Source organism: Agelaius tricolor, unplaced genomic scaffold (genome assembly GCF_023055355.1).
Source record: "Agelaius tricolor isolate 1412-34295 unplaced genomic scaffold, bAgeTri1.0.p SCAF_3, whole genome shotgun sequence".
Classification (NCBI taxonomy): domain Eukaryota; kingdom Metazoa; phylum Chordata; class Aves; order Passeriformes; family Icteridae; genus Agelaius; species Agelaius tricolor.
The window spans coordinates 63,347,344-63,368,805 of NW_027269263.1; the positions used below are offsets into that span (position 1 = coordinate 63,347,344).

The following is a 21,462-nucleotide window of genomic DNA, read 5'->3' on the forward strand; positions in this document are numbered from 1 at the left end:
TGTTGAGTTGGTGTCCAGGCTGTATAAAGGGGTGTGCTCTGGCCTCCTCTGCTCAAGAGATGCTAATGCTACCCTGCTTCTCCAACTGCTTCTTCCCCTGCTTTAAGTCCAGGTGTCCCCTGACCCATGCCGGTTGTTACTATGGACCAGTATCACTCACCTGCAGTGCACACCCTCCTTGCCCTTCCCTTCAGTCTCCTTACCCAGGCACTTCTGAGTGGGTGTTTCCTGATCTAGAGTCTCTTCCTTTCTCTGTGCACAGAGTTTACCTGCAGCTCCTTATCTGATCTCTCTTCCTAATTGGAGGAGAGGAAGCAAAGAGGGAAAGCCAAAAGTGCAAATGAACTCCAAGCTGGGTGCTGTGACAGAAGGGATTAGGAAACAGCTGAGGAAGGCAAAACTGCTTGTGGACTCAGCTGAACTTCCTATTTCTGCTCCAGAAAACAGCTTTCACTCTCTTACTGCTTATTTTAAAACTAAGTTCTGCAGTTATATGCAAAACCATTCTTCCTTCTTTCTCCTTCACTTTCACTTTGTCCTTGAAAATGCTCAGTCCATGTGCAAAATTATCCCTAGGATGTACACCTGTAAAATCTGTACCAAGCATAGGATTTATTTAGCTTAAATGGCTTATTAGAAAAGTTACAAGCAATCAAAAAAAGGTTTCATAGTAAGTATCAATCCACTGGGACTAGTAGTGGATACTGGCCTCTGTTGTGGCACTGTGGAGACACCTGTTTGAGTGCAGGAGCAGGGAGCTGGCTGGTTTGACAGAGCACATCTTTCCCCTTCCATCCAGGAGCGATTTTGGTGCTGTTTTAGGAACCTTCACTCAAAACTGGAAATGGCTGTCTGATTCTTCATCCTTTGCCCTTACAAATAGTTCTTAGTATTGCACACAGACTTTGTGTTTCAGGGCACTGTGCAAGCAGGCAGGTGACCTGCAGGACCTGGCCAGGCTGACCCCTGTCTGTGAGCTCTGTGGGGTTGGCTGGTGTTCACAAGAGCCCTGTGTTGTTCTCTCTGCTCCTTCAGACTTGGGAATTGCACTTCCCTGAATTTGTTTCCACAGTGGTTTTGGCAGTTGGCAAAAGCATTATTAGACTGACCTCTGACTGTAAGAGGTATTGTCCTTATGGTTTTAAAAACTTATCTGTCATTCCTAACAGGGAATAAACCAGCAGTTTGCTTGGTAAATACTGGAGATAACAGAGAATGGCTTGATAGTTCCACAAAAGGGAAATGGCAGCCCTATAGAAATTTAACAGCTAATATCCATCAGATAGTGCAGTACACAAGTCTTTTCTTAATAGTTTAAAATTTGAATTATTAAAATATATTCCAGTTCCAAATTTCAGGGATTTTGGTGATGCCATTGAAAACTCTTGAATTTATGAAAAACTGTACTAAATTTATTTGTGATGGAGATGTTTCATTTCTTCAGCAAGTGAAGTAACTGCCTGAAAATATTACCTATTTGCAAATTGTATCAAATAAGCATGTTATTGCTTTTACCACAATGATGTTGCCTTTGAACATAATGAAAAGCACAGACTTAAAATCATAAAGCCAGGTGTTGGTTACAGTTCTGCAGCTGTAAACCTAAAACAACTTTCATAGAATGCATGGAGTCTTCCAGAGTAACACAACAGAATTTGTCCTATATTTTAAAATATCTTGCTGTCCCTTAGGACACACACTGTATAAGGCAGTTCTGCATATTCATCAGGAAACTTGATGTGTCATCTCTGTTGGGTCCATACCTCAGAAACCCTGACTCAGATCCATTAATTTAGTAAAATTAGAGTAACTAACCTCATGTAATGTGAGTGATGGCGTCTCAGTCCTGTCAGCTTCCTGACTTCTTAGAGCAATCTTCAGCAGACAGACAGTTTTGTATCTTGTACAAGTTTTTGTTAGTGGAGATACTCACATGCACACACAGCAGTCAGTAAAAGTTGTTGGTGCTGTAGCAAAATTCAGCCTGATATTCAAAATTCACCTGGAAAGTGCCAGATAAACACATAAATCTCTCTCAGTGTGAGTGGTGGGGGTACACAGCTTCCCCCAGTGGTGGCAAATCCAGAGAGCCCTGAGCTTCTCTATTCCCTGTACATGCTGGGATCCCCAGAGCAGAGGAAGCTGCCCAGCGTGGGTGTGTGCTGGCAGCACAACTGTATCCTCAGGGAAGAGGAGTTCTATCCTAGAAACTGAGGATTGCAGACATGGCCTCCAGAGGAGGGCAAGGAACAAACATCTTTCTCTTCAAGGACCCATCTCCTGCATATTCTGATGCACAAGTTCAGCAATATGTGCTTTTTGGATGAACTTCCTAGCAGTTGTGAGTTCCATGCCATGGCCATCTCCATCAGGATGTACAGTTTTGTGCTGGAATAAAGTGAATAGGAATATACCATGTAAAGTGAAGAGAGCTTGTTATGAAGGATAGACTGCTGATCTTAACTTCAGCCTCTCAGTGTGATCCCAGTGTGAACTCTGGGATTCCCGTGGAGTCAGTGGAGAGAGTGCTGACCAAGACAGCTGGGATGAATTCTCTCCATACCTGTAAAAGGAAGGATACCTGCACTTCTGGGTGGGCACATAGCACATAAAGGACCATACCACATCTCTAGCTGGGTTTCTTAATGCTGTGGAGTAAGAAGCTGTGTCAGAGTGCAAACTCACACTGGAAGCTTTGCTTGTGGAAAGTGTTTAAACATTCACCAAGAGTGCTGCAGATTTTTTTTCTTGTCTCTCTTTGTTTTTCAGGGACGAATAGCGTGTGCCAATGTCCTAAGTGACCTTTATGCCATGGGGGTCACAGAATGTGACAATATGTTGATGCTCCTTGGAATCAGCAATAAAATGACAGATAGGGTAAGACTTTTGACACTTTTTCTTGAAGGAAGAGTCAAACAGCTAAATGTGCTCGGAATGTGTTTACCTTTAGTGTATTTTCTCCTCAAAGTTTGAAGCTGTGTAAAGAAGAGATAGTCTTATTGAGTGGCTTAGTTCGCAGGATCTTGCCTCATAAATATTCTGAGATCATGTGTTAAAAGTTTAGTTTTCTGTGGCATTGTAATCTGCTGCCTTCATCCCCACCAAAATGGGGTGCCTCCTTCTATCAAAGGCCAGCATTTGATTGCCAATTCATCTATCAATCTGGATAGATGATTATGGGATGGTTTTGCTTTTCTTTTTTGCTTTTTTTTTTTTTGTGGAAGAGATCAGCATGATTAGCATGTATGTTTGTTTTGCTGTAGTAAAAAAGGAATGTATATTCTTAGAAGGATGTAAGTTGAAACTTTGATGGTCAATGGACCCCAAATGCCATCTTGGCTAAATGTTGCCTTTTAGCACTGCTCTGCTGTGGCTGTACCTGGTTACAGCAGCAGGATAATTGTTCTGAGTTTCCAGAACTCTGATGACTCTTGTATGACCTTTTGAACAATGTTTCTTCAGTGTAAGAGTGTCTCTGCTCAACTTCCACAGGGAGCTGTAAAACTGTAACTCTGTGGGATAACATGAGGTTTCAGGAGGCCAGACTCTTCCTAAGGGTTGCTTTTCTGTTATGAACTATTTGCCATGAGGGCATTTGGTTGGAGTGGTTAAAGCCTTGGACCAGTCTTGCAATGACTAGCACTGCTGTGTATGGAACTCTGACTTCTGTTTTGATCTCTAGGAAAGAGACAAAGTGATGCCTCTAATTATCCAGGGTTTCAAAGATGCAGCAGAAGAGGCAGGAACATCTGTTACTGGTGGCCAAACAGTGTTAAATCCCTGGATTGTTTTAGGAGGAGTGGCCACGACAGTCTGTCAGCCTAATGAATTTATAATGTAAGTTAAATCACTAAACAATCAAAGGCACTGGTCTGAGGGATACAGTAAAAATCCTTTAAGCACCGTGTTGTGATCTTGTGGTGTGTCTCTGATGAATAAAGCAGTACCTTCTGCTTGCTTTTGTCCTTAGCACTCAACAAGATGCCACATCTCTTTGTACATATTTGCTTTTTTTTGAACAGGATGTCCTTTTACTTCTCCCCACACCCCAGTCCTTTTTGATCCTGTTCTCCTTTTGACAGGAGAATTAAATGCCTAATCTTTAAAGGCAGTGGAGATGGTTTTGAACATAAATTTCTGCCTCACTTATACATATATTTCTAAACCATGTCCCAATTATCCTGTTAATGGCTGTAGAGAACTACAGAACTGCTGTCTTTAGAGCATTCTGTCCATTTAACAGTAGCTGATTTTGAATGTCCCACTGTGGCATGTTACTCTATACAAATGAACTCACTCATGATCTTAATGCTGGATATCTTATGCCCTGGGTAGAAAAGGTAAATTTTTTCCCTTATCCTCTCTTATGTCTTCTCAAACAATTTCAAAGACAAGGTGTAATTTGGTGTGTGTCTGACTGCAGGCATTGTTTTTTCCAAGAAAGAAGGATTAGCACTTTTTAAACAAGTTTTTAGCATTTTCCTCAAAAATACTGAGTGGCAATGAATGCCAAAGAGTAATTCTGCAATTAGTCAGTTTTTTAACTGTGCAGTAAGATGTGTGGGTCTGTGAAAATGTAATTATCAGCACTTATTCCTAATAGCATGTTTGAATATCACTGTGTAGTTAATATATGAATTCTTTGTTTCCAGGCCAGACAATGCAGTGCCAGGAGATGTGCTTGTACTAACTAAACCCTTGGGAACACAAGTGGCTGTAGCTGTCCACCAGTGGCTAGATATTGTGAGTACACTGCAAAAAAAGAAATAGGGAAGAGGTGTAAAGGTGACCTTCCTCATTCCCTCAACATGACAAAGTTCAGCTCAGATGGGAGTCACCTCTCTCCTCCTTCCTCCTTGATATGCTCCAGCCTTCCCTACTTGTGTATAACATTTCTTTGGAATCAAGGCAATTTACAATTTTGTGCTTAGTGATCCCATCTTAATTGCACCTAATTCTTAGTTATTTCTCAGGCATTGCTGTAATAACCAAAATTGTTTACTAACAGAACAACAGACTATCACCCTGGGCAACATTATGCCCTACTCCACCTGCCAAAGTAATTTTCAACACTTGCTGATGGCAGTTAGGCCAGGAATGCTCTCTCTGTGTTCTTGGGCTTTCTGCTTGTGTACATGGAAGTTTATCTGCGTTTCACATGTATTGCCCTGTGCATTCAGTAGGAATATTTCTAGCAGCATTATGGATGTAGACATACTTCCATCTGTTACTTCAGGCAAAAATGTAACTACTGAACTGAAAAGTAACTGCAAAATTGGCATCTGCTTATGTTGTCTGGCTCCCAGTAAGTGACTTCCAAATTATAACTGCTCAGTTTACACTCTAAAAAGATGCATCTTTTCTACTTTTGGGACTCCTGAGCCAAAAGACTGGCAGAGGAGTGAGCTGGAATCTGCTTTAGTTTGGCTGTTGGCCACTGCATTGTCAGATGAATTCTAATTAACACAGCTAGTGTTAGCAAAGTGGGAGAGAACCAGCTTAAACCTTCACTGGAGTCTGAAGTGTGAGCAACAAGGGAAAAATATTTTTCTCCTTCTTCATAGGGTCTGGCCTAGCAACTTGGACCTCTTCAGAATCCTGTGTTTTCCACAGATACAAGGATCAGGGTCTCAGATAATCTTGAAATGAAAATGAAGTGAAACAAGATCCTAATTCCATAGTATGTTTTCTGGCCATAATCTCACTTTTTAACATATCTTCTTGTTGTACTTATGAGCAGACTTGCAAATTAAGGCTGTTCTAAATTTCCACATATTTCAAATACTACTAATTTCCTCAACTGTCAAACAGAAAAACCTGGTCTGAAAAATGAGGAGAGCCAGGAAATCAATACTGCTATTATTGTGTGTAAGCAGAATATATCTTTGATTGTGGTAGGAAAATTTCTGAGTAGCTATGCTGCCTTTTCTTTAGCTTTGTTTTGTGAAAGCACAGGGAAAGTGAAGCTAGAAATAATTACCCATCACAAATCCACCTGTAAATCAACTTCTGGTGGGGAATTGGACTTCACATTAAAAGTGTGTGGGAAAAGGTATAGTATAGCAAGTGAATGCACAGGCAAGAAAGGCAAACTGGAGTGTAGAGATATTCATGCTTAAAGGCACAAAAGGGTCTGAGATGTGCCCCTTCAGAGAGGGCTTTCTTGCTCTTTGCTGTTGTCTACAGACCCTTCCTATTTGGAAATCCAATCTTGCTTTTATAATGTGTTTGGGAGTTTTTGCAAATTTTTCCAACCTAATTCCCTGTTGACTAACACCAGTACTTTGATTGCTGTAGTGGAGAGGAATTTTCCTCCAATTCATGTCTTACCTGTGTTTGTGGCTCTTCTACCCTCAGCCTTGAGTTCTGCTTCCACATTGTTTGTGATTTCCATTGCCATCATCTGACCAGTTTCTGTCCTGTGATCAGCCTCAGAACTGTTTCTGAAACCTAAGGCAGAATGACTGCTCAGATGTTTTTCAGTCATTCCCAGAGTAAGAATAATCACTATTCTGTCATGTCTGTAACAGCCACATCTTATTTTTTTATTTGGCCTCTAATTTGTGTAAACAAAAATGTTTTTCTTTAATTGGTAGATCCAGTTCAACCTAATATCAGAAAATCTGGTCCCACTGCCATCATTCCTTGCTCTTTAACAGTTTATTTATTTTGGCTGACCAGTCTTTCCCCCTTTTGCCATTTCTGGATTCTCTCTTACACTCCTTGAAGTCAGCACTCATTTGTTAAGACAGGATCCTTCCCAGGGTAGCATCACCTACCATTTCTTAGTAGTTCCTGCACTTTTTGCTAAGTAAGATGGTTGTTCTATACATTTACTCTATGGAATGGCAGTGTAAGTATTGTGGCTTCAAAAATCCTGTGTTTTCTGACTTTCAGTTCTCTGTAATTTTATTTTCATTGCAAAAAAAAAAAAAAAAGTTAAAAATCAGTTGTAGTGTGGCTTTTAAAAATAAAATAGTAGCTTTGTTTCATTCTGGATCTGGAATCACTTCAGCTTTGAATGAAACAATTACCCTTTATAAAGGTACTGTTTCCTAAATTGTTGTGTAACCCTTCTGGGATGAAGAACATTTATGGGAATATTATGAAGGGATGAGACCATACCAGACATTGGAGAATGGGTGGAAGATGCTGGTATTAAATTGTAGAGGAGGCTTATGAAACTGCCTTAATCCTAAACTAGAGTGATTATATCCTGCCTTAGCATACATTCCTCTGACCAGGACTGTGGATGTCAGTGGTCTTTCCTCATCAGAGTGCCCAGGTGTGAAGTCAAGAACAATCTCTTAAAAACCCAAGAAGCCAGAAATTACAAATCTCAACATCCAGCAACAAAGTTGGGTTTTTTTTTTAATCTGGCTGTGGGAGTTTAATCCAGAGAGGTGCCTTGAAGGAGTTCTTTCCCTAGGGTAGTGTATTTCACTCCACTCAGCTGCTGAAAGTAGGATTTGAGGTACTTAGTGCCTAATAGATCTTGAAATGAACTTTGCTGGGGTACAGCACACTAAGGCACACACCTGACTGCAACATTTTCCCCCTCTTTAACTGTTAAAAAAAGTACATTTTGGATTAAGAGTTTGGGGTTTTTTAAGTGGTCAGGGTGTGCTTTAAAATGTACAGCTGAAAATCTAAAAGAAACATTTTTATTTCATCCATTAGCCTGAAAAGTGGAATAAAATCAAACTGGTGGTAACGCAGGAAGATGTAGAACTAGCATATCAGGAGGCAATGATGAACATGGCACGGCTGAACAGGACAGGTAAGAGATGTGTGTGTCTTGGAAGGGAGGGGTTGTGAGTATTTCCAATTCCATATCAATTTCATTTCAGTGCTTTGGGGAATTGTGACACAGCCACTTTGTCCCTTTCATTCTGCCCCATTTCTCTGCTGTTCAGTGTAAGCAAAGCCAGCAAATTAAAATCAAACGCTCTCTTGTAATTATACAGCAAAAACACAAAGCTGCTGGATATGATTATGACTCATGTGCATGCTGCAAGTAACATCCCAGTGAGTTAAAGTATGTTTGAAAGCGAAAAATATTGGATTTGTTCCTTATTTTCTTGCATAGAGAAGGCCTGGCTGTGATAAGATTAAAAGAATTTGAAATAGAATAAAAAAAGGAAAAGCTCTGTAAGCTTCAATTTAAATTTTGATTTTTAAAGAAAAAATTACTTTGTCCTAATTCGTTCTTGTACTGTGTTTTCCACGGTGTGGAGTATATATGTGGAACATACTTTTTTTCCTATTTGTCTTTTTCCTGTTCCTGTAGTGGGGTTTTTGTTTGTTTGGTTTTTTTTTTCTCCTTTGAATTTTGGTAGAGGAAAGGTTCTGCTTTTACCCTAGAAGTTTTAATCCAGGATTTCCCTTCTTTGTTCAAAGTATCTTTTGGCAGAGTGGAGAATTGAGTTAAGTGTTTCCTTACTTATTTCTCACTTGAAGGAACAAGCATAGTTAAATATCTCTTTTCCCATTTATTCAGTTTTCATTTCTTATGTCATCCCCTGGTTTCTCATTCTTTGTCAAAGCCTTCCAGGGAAGATAAATGACCAGCATTGCCTTATGGAAAAGAACTCGGTCCTGCTCCTGCATTGGGAAGCACCCAAAGAAAGTCCAAGTGTTCTCGGTTTTGTTTTTCTCTACTCTTGTCAGACACCTTTAACAACACTTAAATACTTTTAACTGGTGCTATTGTCCTGCAAGCAGGGGTGCCCTTTTCCCACCCTGGAGCTGCAAATGTGCAGGAATTTCATGAATGTATAGGTGGGGAGGCTGGGGCCCTTCCCCCACAGCCGCAGGCTTTGTTCTTCAGCTCTTAAACTTCGAGTGTCCACATCTCAAGTTCTGATGTCAATATTTCAGGGCGGCAGGGGAATAGGTGGGAGAAGACTGAGCTGTGTCTGGTCCTTGCCCTTAGTGGAGCAAAGCTGAGCTCAGAACCTCCCTGGCCCTCAGCTTTGGGAAGTTTGGATCTGAAGCAAACCCTGTTTCTTAGACTGCCAGTATAAATGAGTAGCACGTGTCTAATAGCCCATGCTCATTAAGGCAACTTCCATGACAGATTTCCAGCATGATTTAATGTCTTAAATACAGATTGAATTTTTTAAGTGTAACATGCACTATGGGTGAATTCCAATTCTCTTCAAGCACGATTTTATTTCTTTTATTTATTTATTTTATTTCTTTAACCCAACCTGGTTTGCATTAAAGGTTCGCAACTTCATTCGCAACTGTGCACGATATTGCTAAAGCACTTTCCTGACAATTGGGTATTTTCTGATGTGGTGTTCTTTCCCCCTCCCTCCCTCCCCTGTAGCTGCTGGCCTCATGCACACGTTCAATGCACATGCAGCTACAGACATCACAGGCTTTGGGATCCTGGGCCATGCACAGAACCTTGCCAAGCAGCAGCGCAACGAGGTGTCCTTCGTCATCCACAACCTCCCCGTCCTGGCCAAGATGGCTGCTGTCAGTAAGGCCTGTGGCAACATGTTCGGCCTCATGCACGGCACTTGTCCAGAGACTTCAGGTAGGTGACAGCTGTGCCACCCTCTTCCTTCCCTATGCAATAAACAGGACAGGAGATCTTTCTCCTTTTTAATGCCTTTATTAAAAATCAGCTCTGGTGGGGAGAACTGACGGTTGCGCTCACACCGCCGCTGCTCCCAGGAGTGGCATGGAGGAGGAGGAAAAGTGCAGCTTTGTCCACTGGTCTGTGGGCAGAGCTGGGGCTTCCATCCTCACAAAAGTACCAGGAGATTCCCCATTTTTCAGTTTGACATTCGAGGTCCTCTTTCTAGCCGACGTCTTTTTAGGTTAGGGTGAAAGGTAAAAAGGGTCTTAGCAGACACTGGAGTCCATTCCTCACATCTAGACATTACTTAGATCTCTTAACTCCATGGTGGCTCATTGCTTTAGGAGTTTTTCCTGATAGATTTGGTGAGGGGTCTCCTCATTTACAGACCAGCCGAAATGTCACCTCCTCCTCACAGTCCCAGGTGCCATTTTCCAGGAAGCAGCAGGGTGATACTTGACAAAGGGGGATTTCTAACCATCCACAACAGGTAATTAAAGAAAAATTATTAACAACAGGTGATTACAACATGAAATTATTAACAACAAATAGTTAGGACTCCAACTTAGCAGCAATTGGTTTAACCTGTTAACTCTGAAACCTTTAAAAAAAATGGACAACTTTTCTACTCATAACACCCTACCATTTCAGATGCACAAATTGGTGCTGTGTGTTCAGAGTCACAGTTGATTTGGCACCTGGCCAGGCTAATGAGCAGCAGCCACACAGCTGTTCACAACTGACTCCTTCAGCTGGACTTGCAAACCACCATCCTGTCCTGAGTGTCTTTTGCTCATATGGAACACTATTAGAGAAGCCCTGCAACCCTCCAGTTTGCAGTTAGAAGTTAGTGATGATTCTGAATTCTTTTGAAACTCTGTTAACTGCAGAACATTAGATTATCTGGAAATTCCACCACATCTGGCACAGTTTTCTCAAAAGCAAAGCCACTGGCAGTAGTTTTGCCTGACAAAGGATGGTGTTTGGTTTGGTACTATAAAATTTAGTATTGGGTGGGCCAGTGTTGGCAACTGAGGCCTTCTCTGTCCACAGCATACAGACATCCAAGAATACAGCTTAGGGCTTTTCTCCTTTACTTGTATGAAATCTGACTTCAGGGATTGTGACAAGCAGCAGAAAGTCAGTGTTGCTTTCTGACCCATTTAATACTCGAGTTCAATAAAGCTGCCACGTGCAGTGACAGTGAGTACAACAGACTGCACTGAAAACCTGGCTATGGACAAAAACAGTCATCAGCTGATGAGAACTTCTGATGGTTTTTAAGTTGCCTTATTAAGAGTAGGCTCTTCTCTGATAAGCATGATCACTGTCATCTGCTGAATGTCTTTCTACTTAACTTTTGTTTTGAATCTTCTGTTTATTTTTTTCTAATTTAGTCTGACTCTTCTTTCTCTTTGGGAAATGGAGAGATGTAGCAACTAATCTGTCTTTTTCTCTTATTTCATTTCCCTGCCATCTTCTGGCTCTTCAGAAGTATTACCCATGTTCTCTGCAGTTCACAACATAGGGGGCCCCTTGAAGCAGAACAGTTGGAAGATTTGGAAAAAAGCCTCACAATGAGAGCAATAAACTTTTCCCCTTGTGAATACATAACTTACCCTGATCTGCTGAGTTGTTCTTTGGCCCTCTGTGCTTGAGCAGACACTCTGTCCTACAGAGACTGTGTGACTCAGATGATGTGTAACAGGATATGGGACATGAACCCTTTTCAAATCCAGAGTCAGTCAGAAGGGAGCAGAAATATCTGGTGGCAGCTTGGCAAGCTGTGTCAATAAGGTTGGTAATACCAGTCAGATTCTTAAAACCCAGGAGCCCACATAGCTGGAGTGCCAGTACATTTATTATTTGGAAAAAGCCCAAAAAATGACATGATACAGAGCTGGAACTGCAAGGTGCCCTTCCAGGTGAGTGGCTGTAGTAGAGGTTTGGGTAGCAGTTGGTGTGGGAATGGTTTAGCTGCAAACCAAGTGCTTACATCTTCAGAGCTGCCTGTCCTGCACCTTGGGGATACCCAATTCTCTTTTCACTGCAGGAATGTAAAACAGTGCAGATGGATGCACTGCCAGGAAGTGGGAAATGCTTGACTTCAGAATCTCTTCTGGGAGTGAGAGCAAGAGGTCTTTTTGAAATGCTGAGCAGCTTGCATTGTGCAGAGATGGATGATGATGGGAAAAACAGCCAGACAGATCTGGTTGGTGGTGAACTGCGGGTGCCTCAGAACACATCTGTCTGATTTGATCACAGTGCTGTGTTTCTCGCGTTAGAGATGGCCACAGGGATTTGTCACAGGGCAGTGTCTGCCAGATCCCCAAAAAGGATCAGTAGCCACGTGGACACCCTGGCCAGGAAGCTGAATAACCACCCACAGCCTTCAGGCTTGCACTGCAGGGCCTGCTGAGTGTCAGTAGTGTGAGCTGGGCAGGCTCTGCTGGCATGGCTCCTTAGCATTCACACCAGGCTGTTTGCACTCCTCCTGTCCTGGCCTTGATTTATGTGAAGGCCAAGGCCTGCCTTGCTGGGCCTGATACCCAGCTGTGGGGAGGCCTGCTGGGGCTGCTCAAGGCTCTGCTTACTCTGACACTTCTTCTCTGTTGGCTTCAACTTCTAGACACGCTCTGTCTGTAGCTTCTTCATCTGGGAACAGATGTTTTTCAGCTGAGTGCACAGGCAATAAGAAGTTTACTGGAAAACTATTTGAATGGATTTTAGGGTTATTGAGTTGGGGTTTTTTTCCCCCTATGTGCATTTGCTGGGCACCTGTTGACAAAAGCCAGTGTTGAAAAGATGTATTATGTCATCTGTTCCATCCTTGAGGTACTCTTGCTAATGGTGTAGTCTCCTAAAATTGCACTTTTATATGATTCTGCACTCTCTTTTAGGGAACTCCTTGGTAATGGTTAAAGTTGCAGTCAGGGATTTGGTTTCAAAAGAATGAGCTGTTTGTTAGAGTGGCTACTTGCAGAGATAAGTCAGTTATTGTTTGAGACATTGATACATGTATGTATTTTTCAGTCCTAATAACTTTTGGATGGTGTCAGATGACTCTTTTAGTGTAGTAGAGGTATCTCAGCAACTTGGTATTTGTGGAGATTGGGTGGAAATAGGCAGATGGATGGAAAAGAAGGAATGGCTGTGTCAGTGCCTGACAAGAGGCAAGGCTAATGATGTCATCCTGTTGTAGTCATTGTGGGAGAAAGCCATTAGCAGGAGCAAGGACTTGGTTTTGATTCATGAACTATTTGTATCTCTGCTCTTAATTACAGAGCTTTGTCTGGCCTGCTTTTGAAGTGTTCTGTGTCTACTTCCCTGCTTGAAATACTACTTGTTAAAACCAGCAACGTTCAAAGCCTATTACAAAAAAAAGCCTTTTGTTCTTCCAAAGATAAGCCAGGACAGCCACCAAATATCTGCATCCTTTCAGTCCCCAAAAAGCAGAGCAGCTGGGAATGCCAATAACACAGACTAACCTAAGAAACACCTTAAGGATTTACCCAAAGAGTAAAGAGACTGGTCAGTGTACCAGAGACATGACTATAATCCCAGCATACAGGAAGCCTGCTGCTGGTTGAGAGTAGCCCATAGCCTTTTTAAGCACTATTGATCAGACTGGGATGTAGCCAGCAGGTGGGGAGTGATTTTTTTTTTTTCCACCAGAAACTGGGGTTTTGTTTATGCTTTTGGTGTTGCCAGAGGATGATAAGGGGGTATGTGTACAAGTGATACAAAATTGCAGGAAGAACCTCTGTGTGTGTATGTGTGTGTGTGTGTGTGTAAAATTGAGTCAAGATTACTTTGCACATCTCCCTCCTGGCTAGTTTGCACCTTCTCTGCACTGCCACTTGCATGCATCTCCCCTGACTCACCTGCACCATGACATAAGTTTCTCTTCAATTGAATTTAGAGCCTTCCATGGGAATGTCACATAATTCCTTTGCAATTGATTTGTCTGTTACATCTGGAGTAGTTATAGCCACTGTCATACAAGCTTATGGGTTTTTTGTTGTTTTTGATGGAAATACTGGGATGTTATTTTGAAATGTCATAGAGGTAGGCATTTTTTGGCTGGCACACTTTTCTTCATACAAAATCTAAAGAAATAACTTTCACACTCCCACTTGCCCTTTTAATTAACTCCTCATGTTCAGCAGCTGCTTGTTCATGGCCCTAAATGAAGTGTCTTTAGTCACCACCGAGGGGTCTGTGTGCTCAGAAAAGCAAACATCGAGGTGCCCACTGTGCTGAGGAGTTGCCTGTGGAGGAGGAGGATGTGGCACCCGAGCCCAGGGTGACCTGCTCAGCAGGTGATGATGGCCCTTTGCCCCAGGGCTGGCTCAGAGCTGGTGGCAGAACTTGTGAGGATGAGAATGCTTGGGGTCAAAGAGAAGTGAGGCTCAGCATGTGCCCAAATTCCTCGGTGTGTGAATCTACTCTCTGCCTGTGTTCTCCAAACATTTTCAATTCACTTGCCAACCTTTTTCAGTGCTTTGGGATTCTAAGAATGGAAGTGCTTTTGGGTTTAACTGTGGAATGGTGAGCTTGCTAACTCATTACTGTGCTGCTTCTGAAAGCCTTCATTAGTAAATGAAGTAATTTCTATATTGTCTGAGAAAAAAACTTACAGGAAAGGCTAAAAAGGTTAGAAAATTGTCAGACAAAGGGGTCACAAGGGCAGTCACAGGGAGCACTGGATCAGGCCTGTGCTTCATGTTCTGCCTCTTGCATTCTCAGCAGGGCAGTGGTCCCTGCTTGGATGAATGATTTCATTGCAGGCAATGGGATTACTCACAGAATCAGCTGCCACCAATATGTGGTTACAGGTATCTGCATATGACCTTTATCCAAAATGTTTCTGCGTAGAGGCACTCTGCAGTCCTGTGAGGAAGGTCACAATGCTGGTGTTGTTTCAGTATGTCATTTGTTGGCATCAATACCACGTCCTTTTGCCAACATCTTTTGTGTGTATTTGGCTTCATTTATCTGAAACTAAGTACTGCATTCAGGCACAGACATCTTGCTGTAGGGCCAGAGCTTGGGCTTCTCCTGCGTCTTTTCTTGGAGTCTTTGGAGTTCAGCAGACTCCACTGAAGTCACCAAGTACTTGTCCAAGTAGGGCTCTGGCATGAACTAATTAGGGCAGGAGATCTTTCTCCTTTTAATGCCTTTATTAAAAATCAGCTTGGGTGGGAAGAATCGACGGGTCACGCTTGTGACCGTGTTCACAGGGGTCTGAGGAAGAGGGAAGAGACAAGGATCTGACTCCATGTTTCAGGTGGCTTGATTTATTATTTTATGATATATATTAGATTAAAACTATACTAAAAGAATAGAAGAAAGGATTTCATCAGAAGGCTAGCTAAGAATAGCAAAAGAAAGAATGAATAACAAAGGCTTGTGTCTCGGACAGAGTCCAAGCCAGCTGACTGTGATTGGCCATTAATTAGAAACAACCACATGAGACCAATCACAGATGCACCTGTTGCATTCCACAGCAGCAGATAACCATTGTTTACATTTTGTTCCTGAGGCCTCTCAGCTTCTCAGGAGGAAAAATCCTAAGGAAAAGATTTTTCAGAAAATATCATGGTTACATGTGCTCATGCCGCCACTGCTCCCAGGAGTGGTACTGAGGAGGAGCAGAAAGTGCAGCTTTGTCTGCTGGCCGGCAGCCACTGCTGGGGCTTCTGTCCTCACAAGAGCATCAGGAGATTCCCAGTTTTTTGGTTTGACATGGCTCTTTCCAGCCAACATCTTTTTAGATTAGGGTGAGGGGTAAAAAGGGTCTTAGCGGACACCGGATTCTGTTCCTCACATCTAGACATCACTTCAACCCCTCAATTCCATGGTGGCTCATTGTTTTTAGGGGTTTTTGATAGGTTTGGTGAGAGGCTTCTTCATTTGCATGCCAACCCTGATGTCCTCTCCTCTTCACCATCCCGGGTGCCATCCTCCAGGAAGCAGCAGGGTGTTACTCGACAAAAAAGGGGAATTCCCAACCATCTACAACAGGCAGTTAACGAAAAACTATTGAACAACAGGTGATTACAGCAACAGTTAGAACTCCACCCTGGCAGCAAGTGGCCCAACCTGTGAACTCTGCAACCTTTAAAAAAATGGGCAACTTTTCTACTCATAACATGGCAGAGCAAGGCTGAAATACTTTTCAGTCAGATGTTCTGATGCTCTGCCCTCTCTCTTTGCAGGAGGCCTCCTCATCTGCCTACCACGAGAGCAGGCAGCGCGTTTCTGCGCCGAGATCAAGTCCCCGAAATACGGCGAGGGCCACCAGGCGTGGATTATCGGCATTGTGGAGAAGGGCAACCGCACGGCCAGGATCATAGACAAACCCCGGATCATTGAAGTGGCGCCGCAAGTGGCCACTCAGAACGTGAACCCCACGCCCGGTGCCACCTCTTAATAGAGATGAAATAGCTGTTTGTTTTTGAATAGATCTATTCCCTTATCATCCTACAATTTAAAGAACTGTAAAAAGAAAAGAAAACTTGTTGTGTCTGCACATCTGGTGGCCTTAGGTCAGTTTATGAGTGGATACAAATAATAAAATCCATTGCCTTTTTTTCCTGTTACATTAACTGAAGATGCACCTAATCTTGAGGCAGCTTCTGAGTTGAGAATTATATTGTTATCCAATACTGTTGATTCATTTTGAATCTTTAGACACTTATCTCTTGCCGCATAGGCTCTTTTTAAAGGTGCTTTCACGTAGCACAGACATTACCAGTAGTAGTGTCGAATAGCAGTTTGTGTCCTTTCATTATGTGTATATTTATCATGAATCTAATTTTGATGCCTTGAGTGATATTCCAGAAAGGCAATAAATTGACAAGAGACACAGTGGGTTACCCAGTAGTAAGAGTTGCATGATTGCATTCAATCTTTGATTTTAAAAAAAATTATTTTATTTTATTTTCTAAATTTTTTGGTAAAGTTTAGTCTTACCAAGAGCATCTACGACCCTGGACATTGCTTGGTAGTGCACTCAGTTTAAACAGCAAGTGCTGACTTTTTGCATGGAAAGCGCTTCAGAGTCGAAGGAGTCATTTTGAATTTCATTATTTGTAGACCTGACAAATATTTACTGTATTATCAATTATTGTTTTCTTTATTGATAGTAAGGACAAATAAATCTTCTTTTTTTTTTTTGCAACGTGATTGGATGTGCTATAGTGCAACAAAGGTTTTGCAGACCAAAAGGAGGTTACTGTATAATATTCATTTACAATTCACTATATAAATAACTACACAAATAATTTTTAAATATAATCAAACTAAAATAAACCTCTGTTCTGTGGATGGTAGTGTTTAATACATTTTATATTTTGTATAGTGATTACAAGCCTTTTTTGTTTCTTTAAAAATCAGCAGCTGTTTAGTATAATTCTTAGTATTATTTTGTTCTTTGCTCAATACAATTTTCTGCACGCTTTTGTGATCTGTGTTTAAAACCAACATTGCCAACAATGCAGCTTGAACTTAAGCTTGTTATTCAAAATAAATATTTAATTTTTTTTATTGCTCTTGTATAAGTGCATGAACTTTTTTGATTCCTATCTGAATTATTCACTTGAAAGAGGAGAAATCCTAATTTTTAAAAATTATATTGCATGTGTGATTATATTGATAATTGTGATCACTCCTTGAATCAGTTCTCCAAGCTGTGATGTCCAGTGGTAACCTCGAGTAAAGCTGAGGGCAAGTAGATTATCTCCAAGTATATTACCCACTTGATTTTGTTTATTTTACTTACCAGCACCAAGTCTGCAACATTTTGAATTGTTTCCCCTGCAAGTGCTCCTGTGCCTGCTGTCAGCAAGAGGAGGGCTCGTGGAAGGGATGCTGGAGCCCCTGTTTGCCCGGCCAGCACGGGGAGCTGCCCCTTGCAGCAGCCTCGCCGCTGACCCTGCTCTGCCCAGACGCTCCCTGCTGTCCTGAACTGCGCCAAACCCGCTCCCCAAGCTTCTCCCAGGTTCTGGAGTTTGCTCCTTGATATTCAGACCAGCAAGAAGAAAACCTTGGATAATTGTTACTGCAGCAAGAATTACAAAGGCTTCCATCTATAAAAAACGAGTTACTGGGTCAGATCGAGTCTTGCATCATGCACGGTTTACATTTCCAGTCTTCCTCGTAACAGCACCTCTGGCAAACCTTGGCTCATCTTTTTTCCACTCAGCAGTGTTTTAAACAGACACCTTTTGCAAAGCTAGAATGTTCTTTTTTTTTTTTAATTCCTCCCTTGTGAATGGCTTAAACCACACAGTCCCCCTCATGCTCCTTTTCCTGGAAAAGAAGTCTGAGAGTTGTGGGTTCACCACAAAACCTCAAAGCAGTAACCAAGTTTTTGACTTTGCTTTGAGAAAATAAACCCCAAAAACTGTTAGGTTTTTCATGGCAGTTCTGAAAATAAAGTATCAAAAACCAGTTGTGCAAAAAATACTGATTTAATTCTTTTTTTTTCCCTGCTGTTTTGTGATGTTTGTTCTGTTATTTTCTCTGTGGTTGTGGGCAAGACTGTATCGATATAGGTTATTTTAGTTTTAAAAAACCGTAAGTATATCAAATGGGCGCAGAACAGTTGAGTTCTTCTGTATGGGAGTGCATGCAGAAAGGTCAGTTGTAGTTGAAAGTGGCGCTGGATGTGTGTCAATTCCCCTCCGGCAGAAGAAGGTCCCTGTGGGTCGATGCTGTTGGGTTTTCTCACTCGCTGTGATAATGGGTTCATCGGCCAGGTGTGAAAGCAACGCTTGTCCTTGCCTGGACGTGCCCGGAATGGCAGAAGGTCCATCTCCAAGGAGGCTGCCTTATCTCGGGACTTTCGGAGGAAGATTTCAGCTATGAGGAAAACCCCTCGGGTGAGCCGATTTAAAAGCCTCTCTCCCAGTGCTTCCTGATGGCTGGAATTTACATCCCAAAGCGCTTCCTGGTGCGCCGCTGAGTGGGTGATAGCTTGGGAAGTCCTCTGTGAGCATCACCTTTGTTGACCAAGTTTTATGACTTCTTGTGCTAAATCAGAGATTGTAGATCCCAGTGAGCTATAGGAGGGTATCTTGTAAGGGACTGGCAAGTCCTAAATCCTTCACCGTTAAGCAAAACGCTTAGAGATTCTTCTTAAATGAAAGGGGATTTGAGATGCTGGTGTCAAAAAGCTGTGAGAAAGCAACAGTGAACAGTTGTTTTTAGTAGCCACGTCATTTATACAAACATGATGTACTTTGTTTGCATACACAGGAAGCTGCATGCACCAGCTCCCATCCCTGCTTGTAGAACACCATCCAAGTTGTGAAAAGAGTGAAGGGAAAAAACCTATCTTTCTTTGAAAAGAAAGCATTTAATAATCGAAATATTCACTAGGCTAATCAATACATCTGATAAGTAGCATATGTTTTTGGAAAGTTTGTAACAGTTGTTGCTCTTTAGTCTGTTGTTTTCCTCAGCGTTTTGCTTTCCCCCCTGCATCCAGGAAAAACAACACTTTAAATCTGTGGCAGTAATATAAAGCCAGAATAGTTTGGCCATTTTTGTTAGGTATTTTTTTATTTCATATTCTGCTCTAAATTCAGGATTGAAGCTTTTCTAATAATGAGATAATGAAATGTGACTGCTGCAGTGAGAGGGCAGCAAACCTGAGTTGGGTGGGCACGGTGGCTGATATTTAGTGCTTCACTGATGTTTCACTGGAAGTGAAGTGAACAGCTGGGAAGAGCCACCTGAGTCCATGTCTGCATTCTGACCACGAGATGTGATGGCAACGCCTGTGACTGGTGCTGGAAAAGGGGAAAGGTAATAAAACACCCTCTTGTTCAGCCCTTTGGTAGGTGTTTTTCCCAGCTGGGTGGTCATGAGGGAGAATGGGAACCGTTTTGGGAGCTGTGGACACCAATTAGAGCACCATGTCCGTGAGGGAGACTTCTCCTTTCTGGCTCACTGGCACTGCAAGAGCCAACCACAGCTGGGGTTCTTGCGCTCTCTGCTCAGAGCACAGGCGGACCCAGCTGTCTCTGGTATCTCCAAAGGGATGTGTCAATAAGGAATGGGTGGGCACCCCCAGCTGGGAAGCTTGGGACAGCTGCAGAGAAGCCTGGCAGTAGCTCCTCCTTGGAATTCAGCAGGGGCCAGGAACTAAAGCAAAGCCCAAGGCAGAGAAGTCATGGAGACCCTTGACCCTTTCCATATCCTTTGTCACTATGCCCCTTGTTTTGGTCTCTGATTAATCCATATCTCCCTTTCCCTCCTTCTCCCTTCTACCATCCATAGAAGCCCTTCTTGACTCTTCTGGTGATGAGAAATGAACCTGCATGTTGGTGGTGGATTTTGTTGTTATTGTCTCATCAACATCTGTTTTTCCTGGCACCTCAGTTAAAAAAGCTAATTTTGCTGAGTTGGAGCAGCTGCCACTTCTCACCACAGTAAATTAAGCTTTCAGAAGACCTCATCTTTGGAATTACAGTTCTGATCATAATGTGGATTTTAATAGTCAATTGAGATGCTTATTAAATTATAAGACTGTGCATTAGGAATGTTCCTGTGCTGCTGGAGGAATCTCAATCGTTTAGTTTTTATTAGTTTTGTGATTTAATGAACAGAAAACATTAAAACAAAAAGCCAAATGCAAACCATCTGTATAAAAATGTTCTATAAAATTCAGGAAACTGACAGACATAGCTGTAAAAGTACTTTGCAAAGACACAGCCTCTCTTAAATGCCATCCATTTTAATACAATGATTAATGCCACCATCATTTTCCTTAACAAAGAAAATTTCTGCCTTGTTTCTTTTACTGGGTTCATGACATTCAGCCTGTATTTCAGTGATGCTATCAATGGATTTGAAAATTATTCACTCTGGACTGTTTAGATGCAAAGAATGGAGCTGTTTTTTGGGGTTTTTTTAGGTGTCCACACATTTCTAATTCCAGGGGGTGTGGCTACACCACCAGCCGCCTCCTGTCACCGCGTGGTGCCGGCAGTGGCCGAGATCGATCTTTTGTTGTGTTCAAGTTCGATCCCTCAGCAGGAGGGTACAAATACAGGGCAATGACCTCAGCCACCCGCTGCTCCTGCCACGGTGGGCGGGGTGTCCTCAATTCTTTGCTGTGTGGTAGAATACACCAGGGCAGTCCAGCGACACGGGAGTCGCTGGTATGGAGATTGCCAGAGAGGCTGTATGTAATTAGGAATAATAGTCTTTAATGCACAGAGATATTGGGGATTTTTGAGCTCTTCTTGTTTAAAAATGCATACATTAGGAAAGGGTTCTTCATCCAGAGGATGGTTGGGCACTGGGACAGGCTCCACAGGGAAGTGGTCACAGACCAAGAAGGCTGACAGAGTTCACGCAGCCTTTGGACAACATTCTCAGGCACGGGGTGGGATTCTTTGCTTGTCTTGTGCTGGACTTCAGGAGCAGGACTGATGGTTCTTGTGGGTCCTTTCCAACTCAGGATGTTCTATTATTCTATATATATATATTTATGTACGTGTGTATTATGTATATACAAAAGCATATTAGTTCTCCTAAATCAGTACAGCCAAATCCATTCTTTTTGTTCATTTTTTACAGGTATGAAAGACACCTTTGCATAAAATGCTGTCAAACATGTACCTGTGGAAGAAATATCTACATTGCAAACAGGTCCATGCCACAATAGGCGTGTGTAGTATTATTCTGCTTCATCTTTTTGATAGGGCTTTTACCTAAACTTTGCAACACATGAGGATTTATTGAGGTTCCTGTTTCAGTTTGGATTGTGAAAGCAATTGCAGCATAGATCTAAACTATATATAGGCCTTTCAATGCAGTTATAATTAGGAGTTCAGTAATAAAGCTATTACTCT

The 21,462-nt window shown here is 42.1% G+C and overlaps 1 protein-coding gene across 3 annotated transcripts in view; it reads left to right on the forward strand.

Moving 5' to 3' along the window:
- The window catches only part of SEPHS1 (selenophosphate synthetase 1), a 26,524-nt gene extending 8,460 nt beyond the window's left edge, over positions 1-18,064 (forward strand). For 2 of the 3 annotated variants that reach the window (XM_071424085.1, XM_071424086.1), the window contains exons 4-9: positions 2,770-2,877; positions 3,683-3,837; positions 4,653-4,743; positions 7,681-7,780; positions 9,335-9,547; positions 15,814-17,143. In XM_071424085.1, the coding sequence (XP_071280186.1) occupies positions 2,770-2,877; positions 3,683-3,837; positions 4,653-4,743; positions 7,681-7,780; positions 9,335-9,547; positions 15,814-16,028 (882 nt within the window). In that variant the 3' untranslated portion in view covers positions 16,029-17,143. Of the gene's footprint in view, positions 1-2,769; positions 2,878-3,682; positions 3,838-4,652; positions 4,744-7,680; positions 7,781-9,334; positions 9,548-15,813; positions 17,144-17,381 lie in introns of those variants that run through there. The other variant, XR_011678730.1, reaches the window with a different exon arrangement.
- Positions 18,065-21,462: the final 3,398 nt, after the last annotated feature.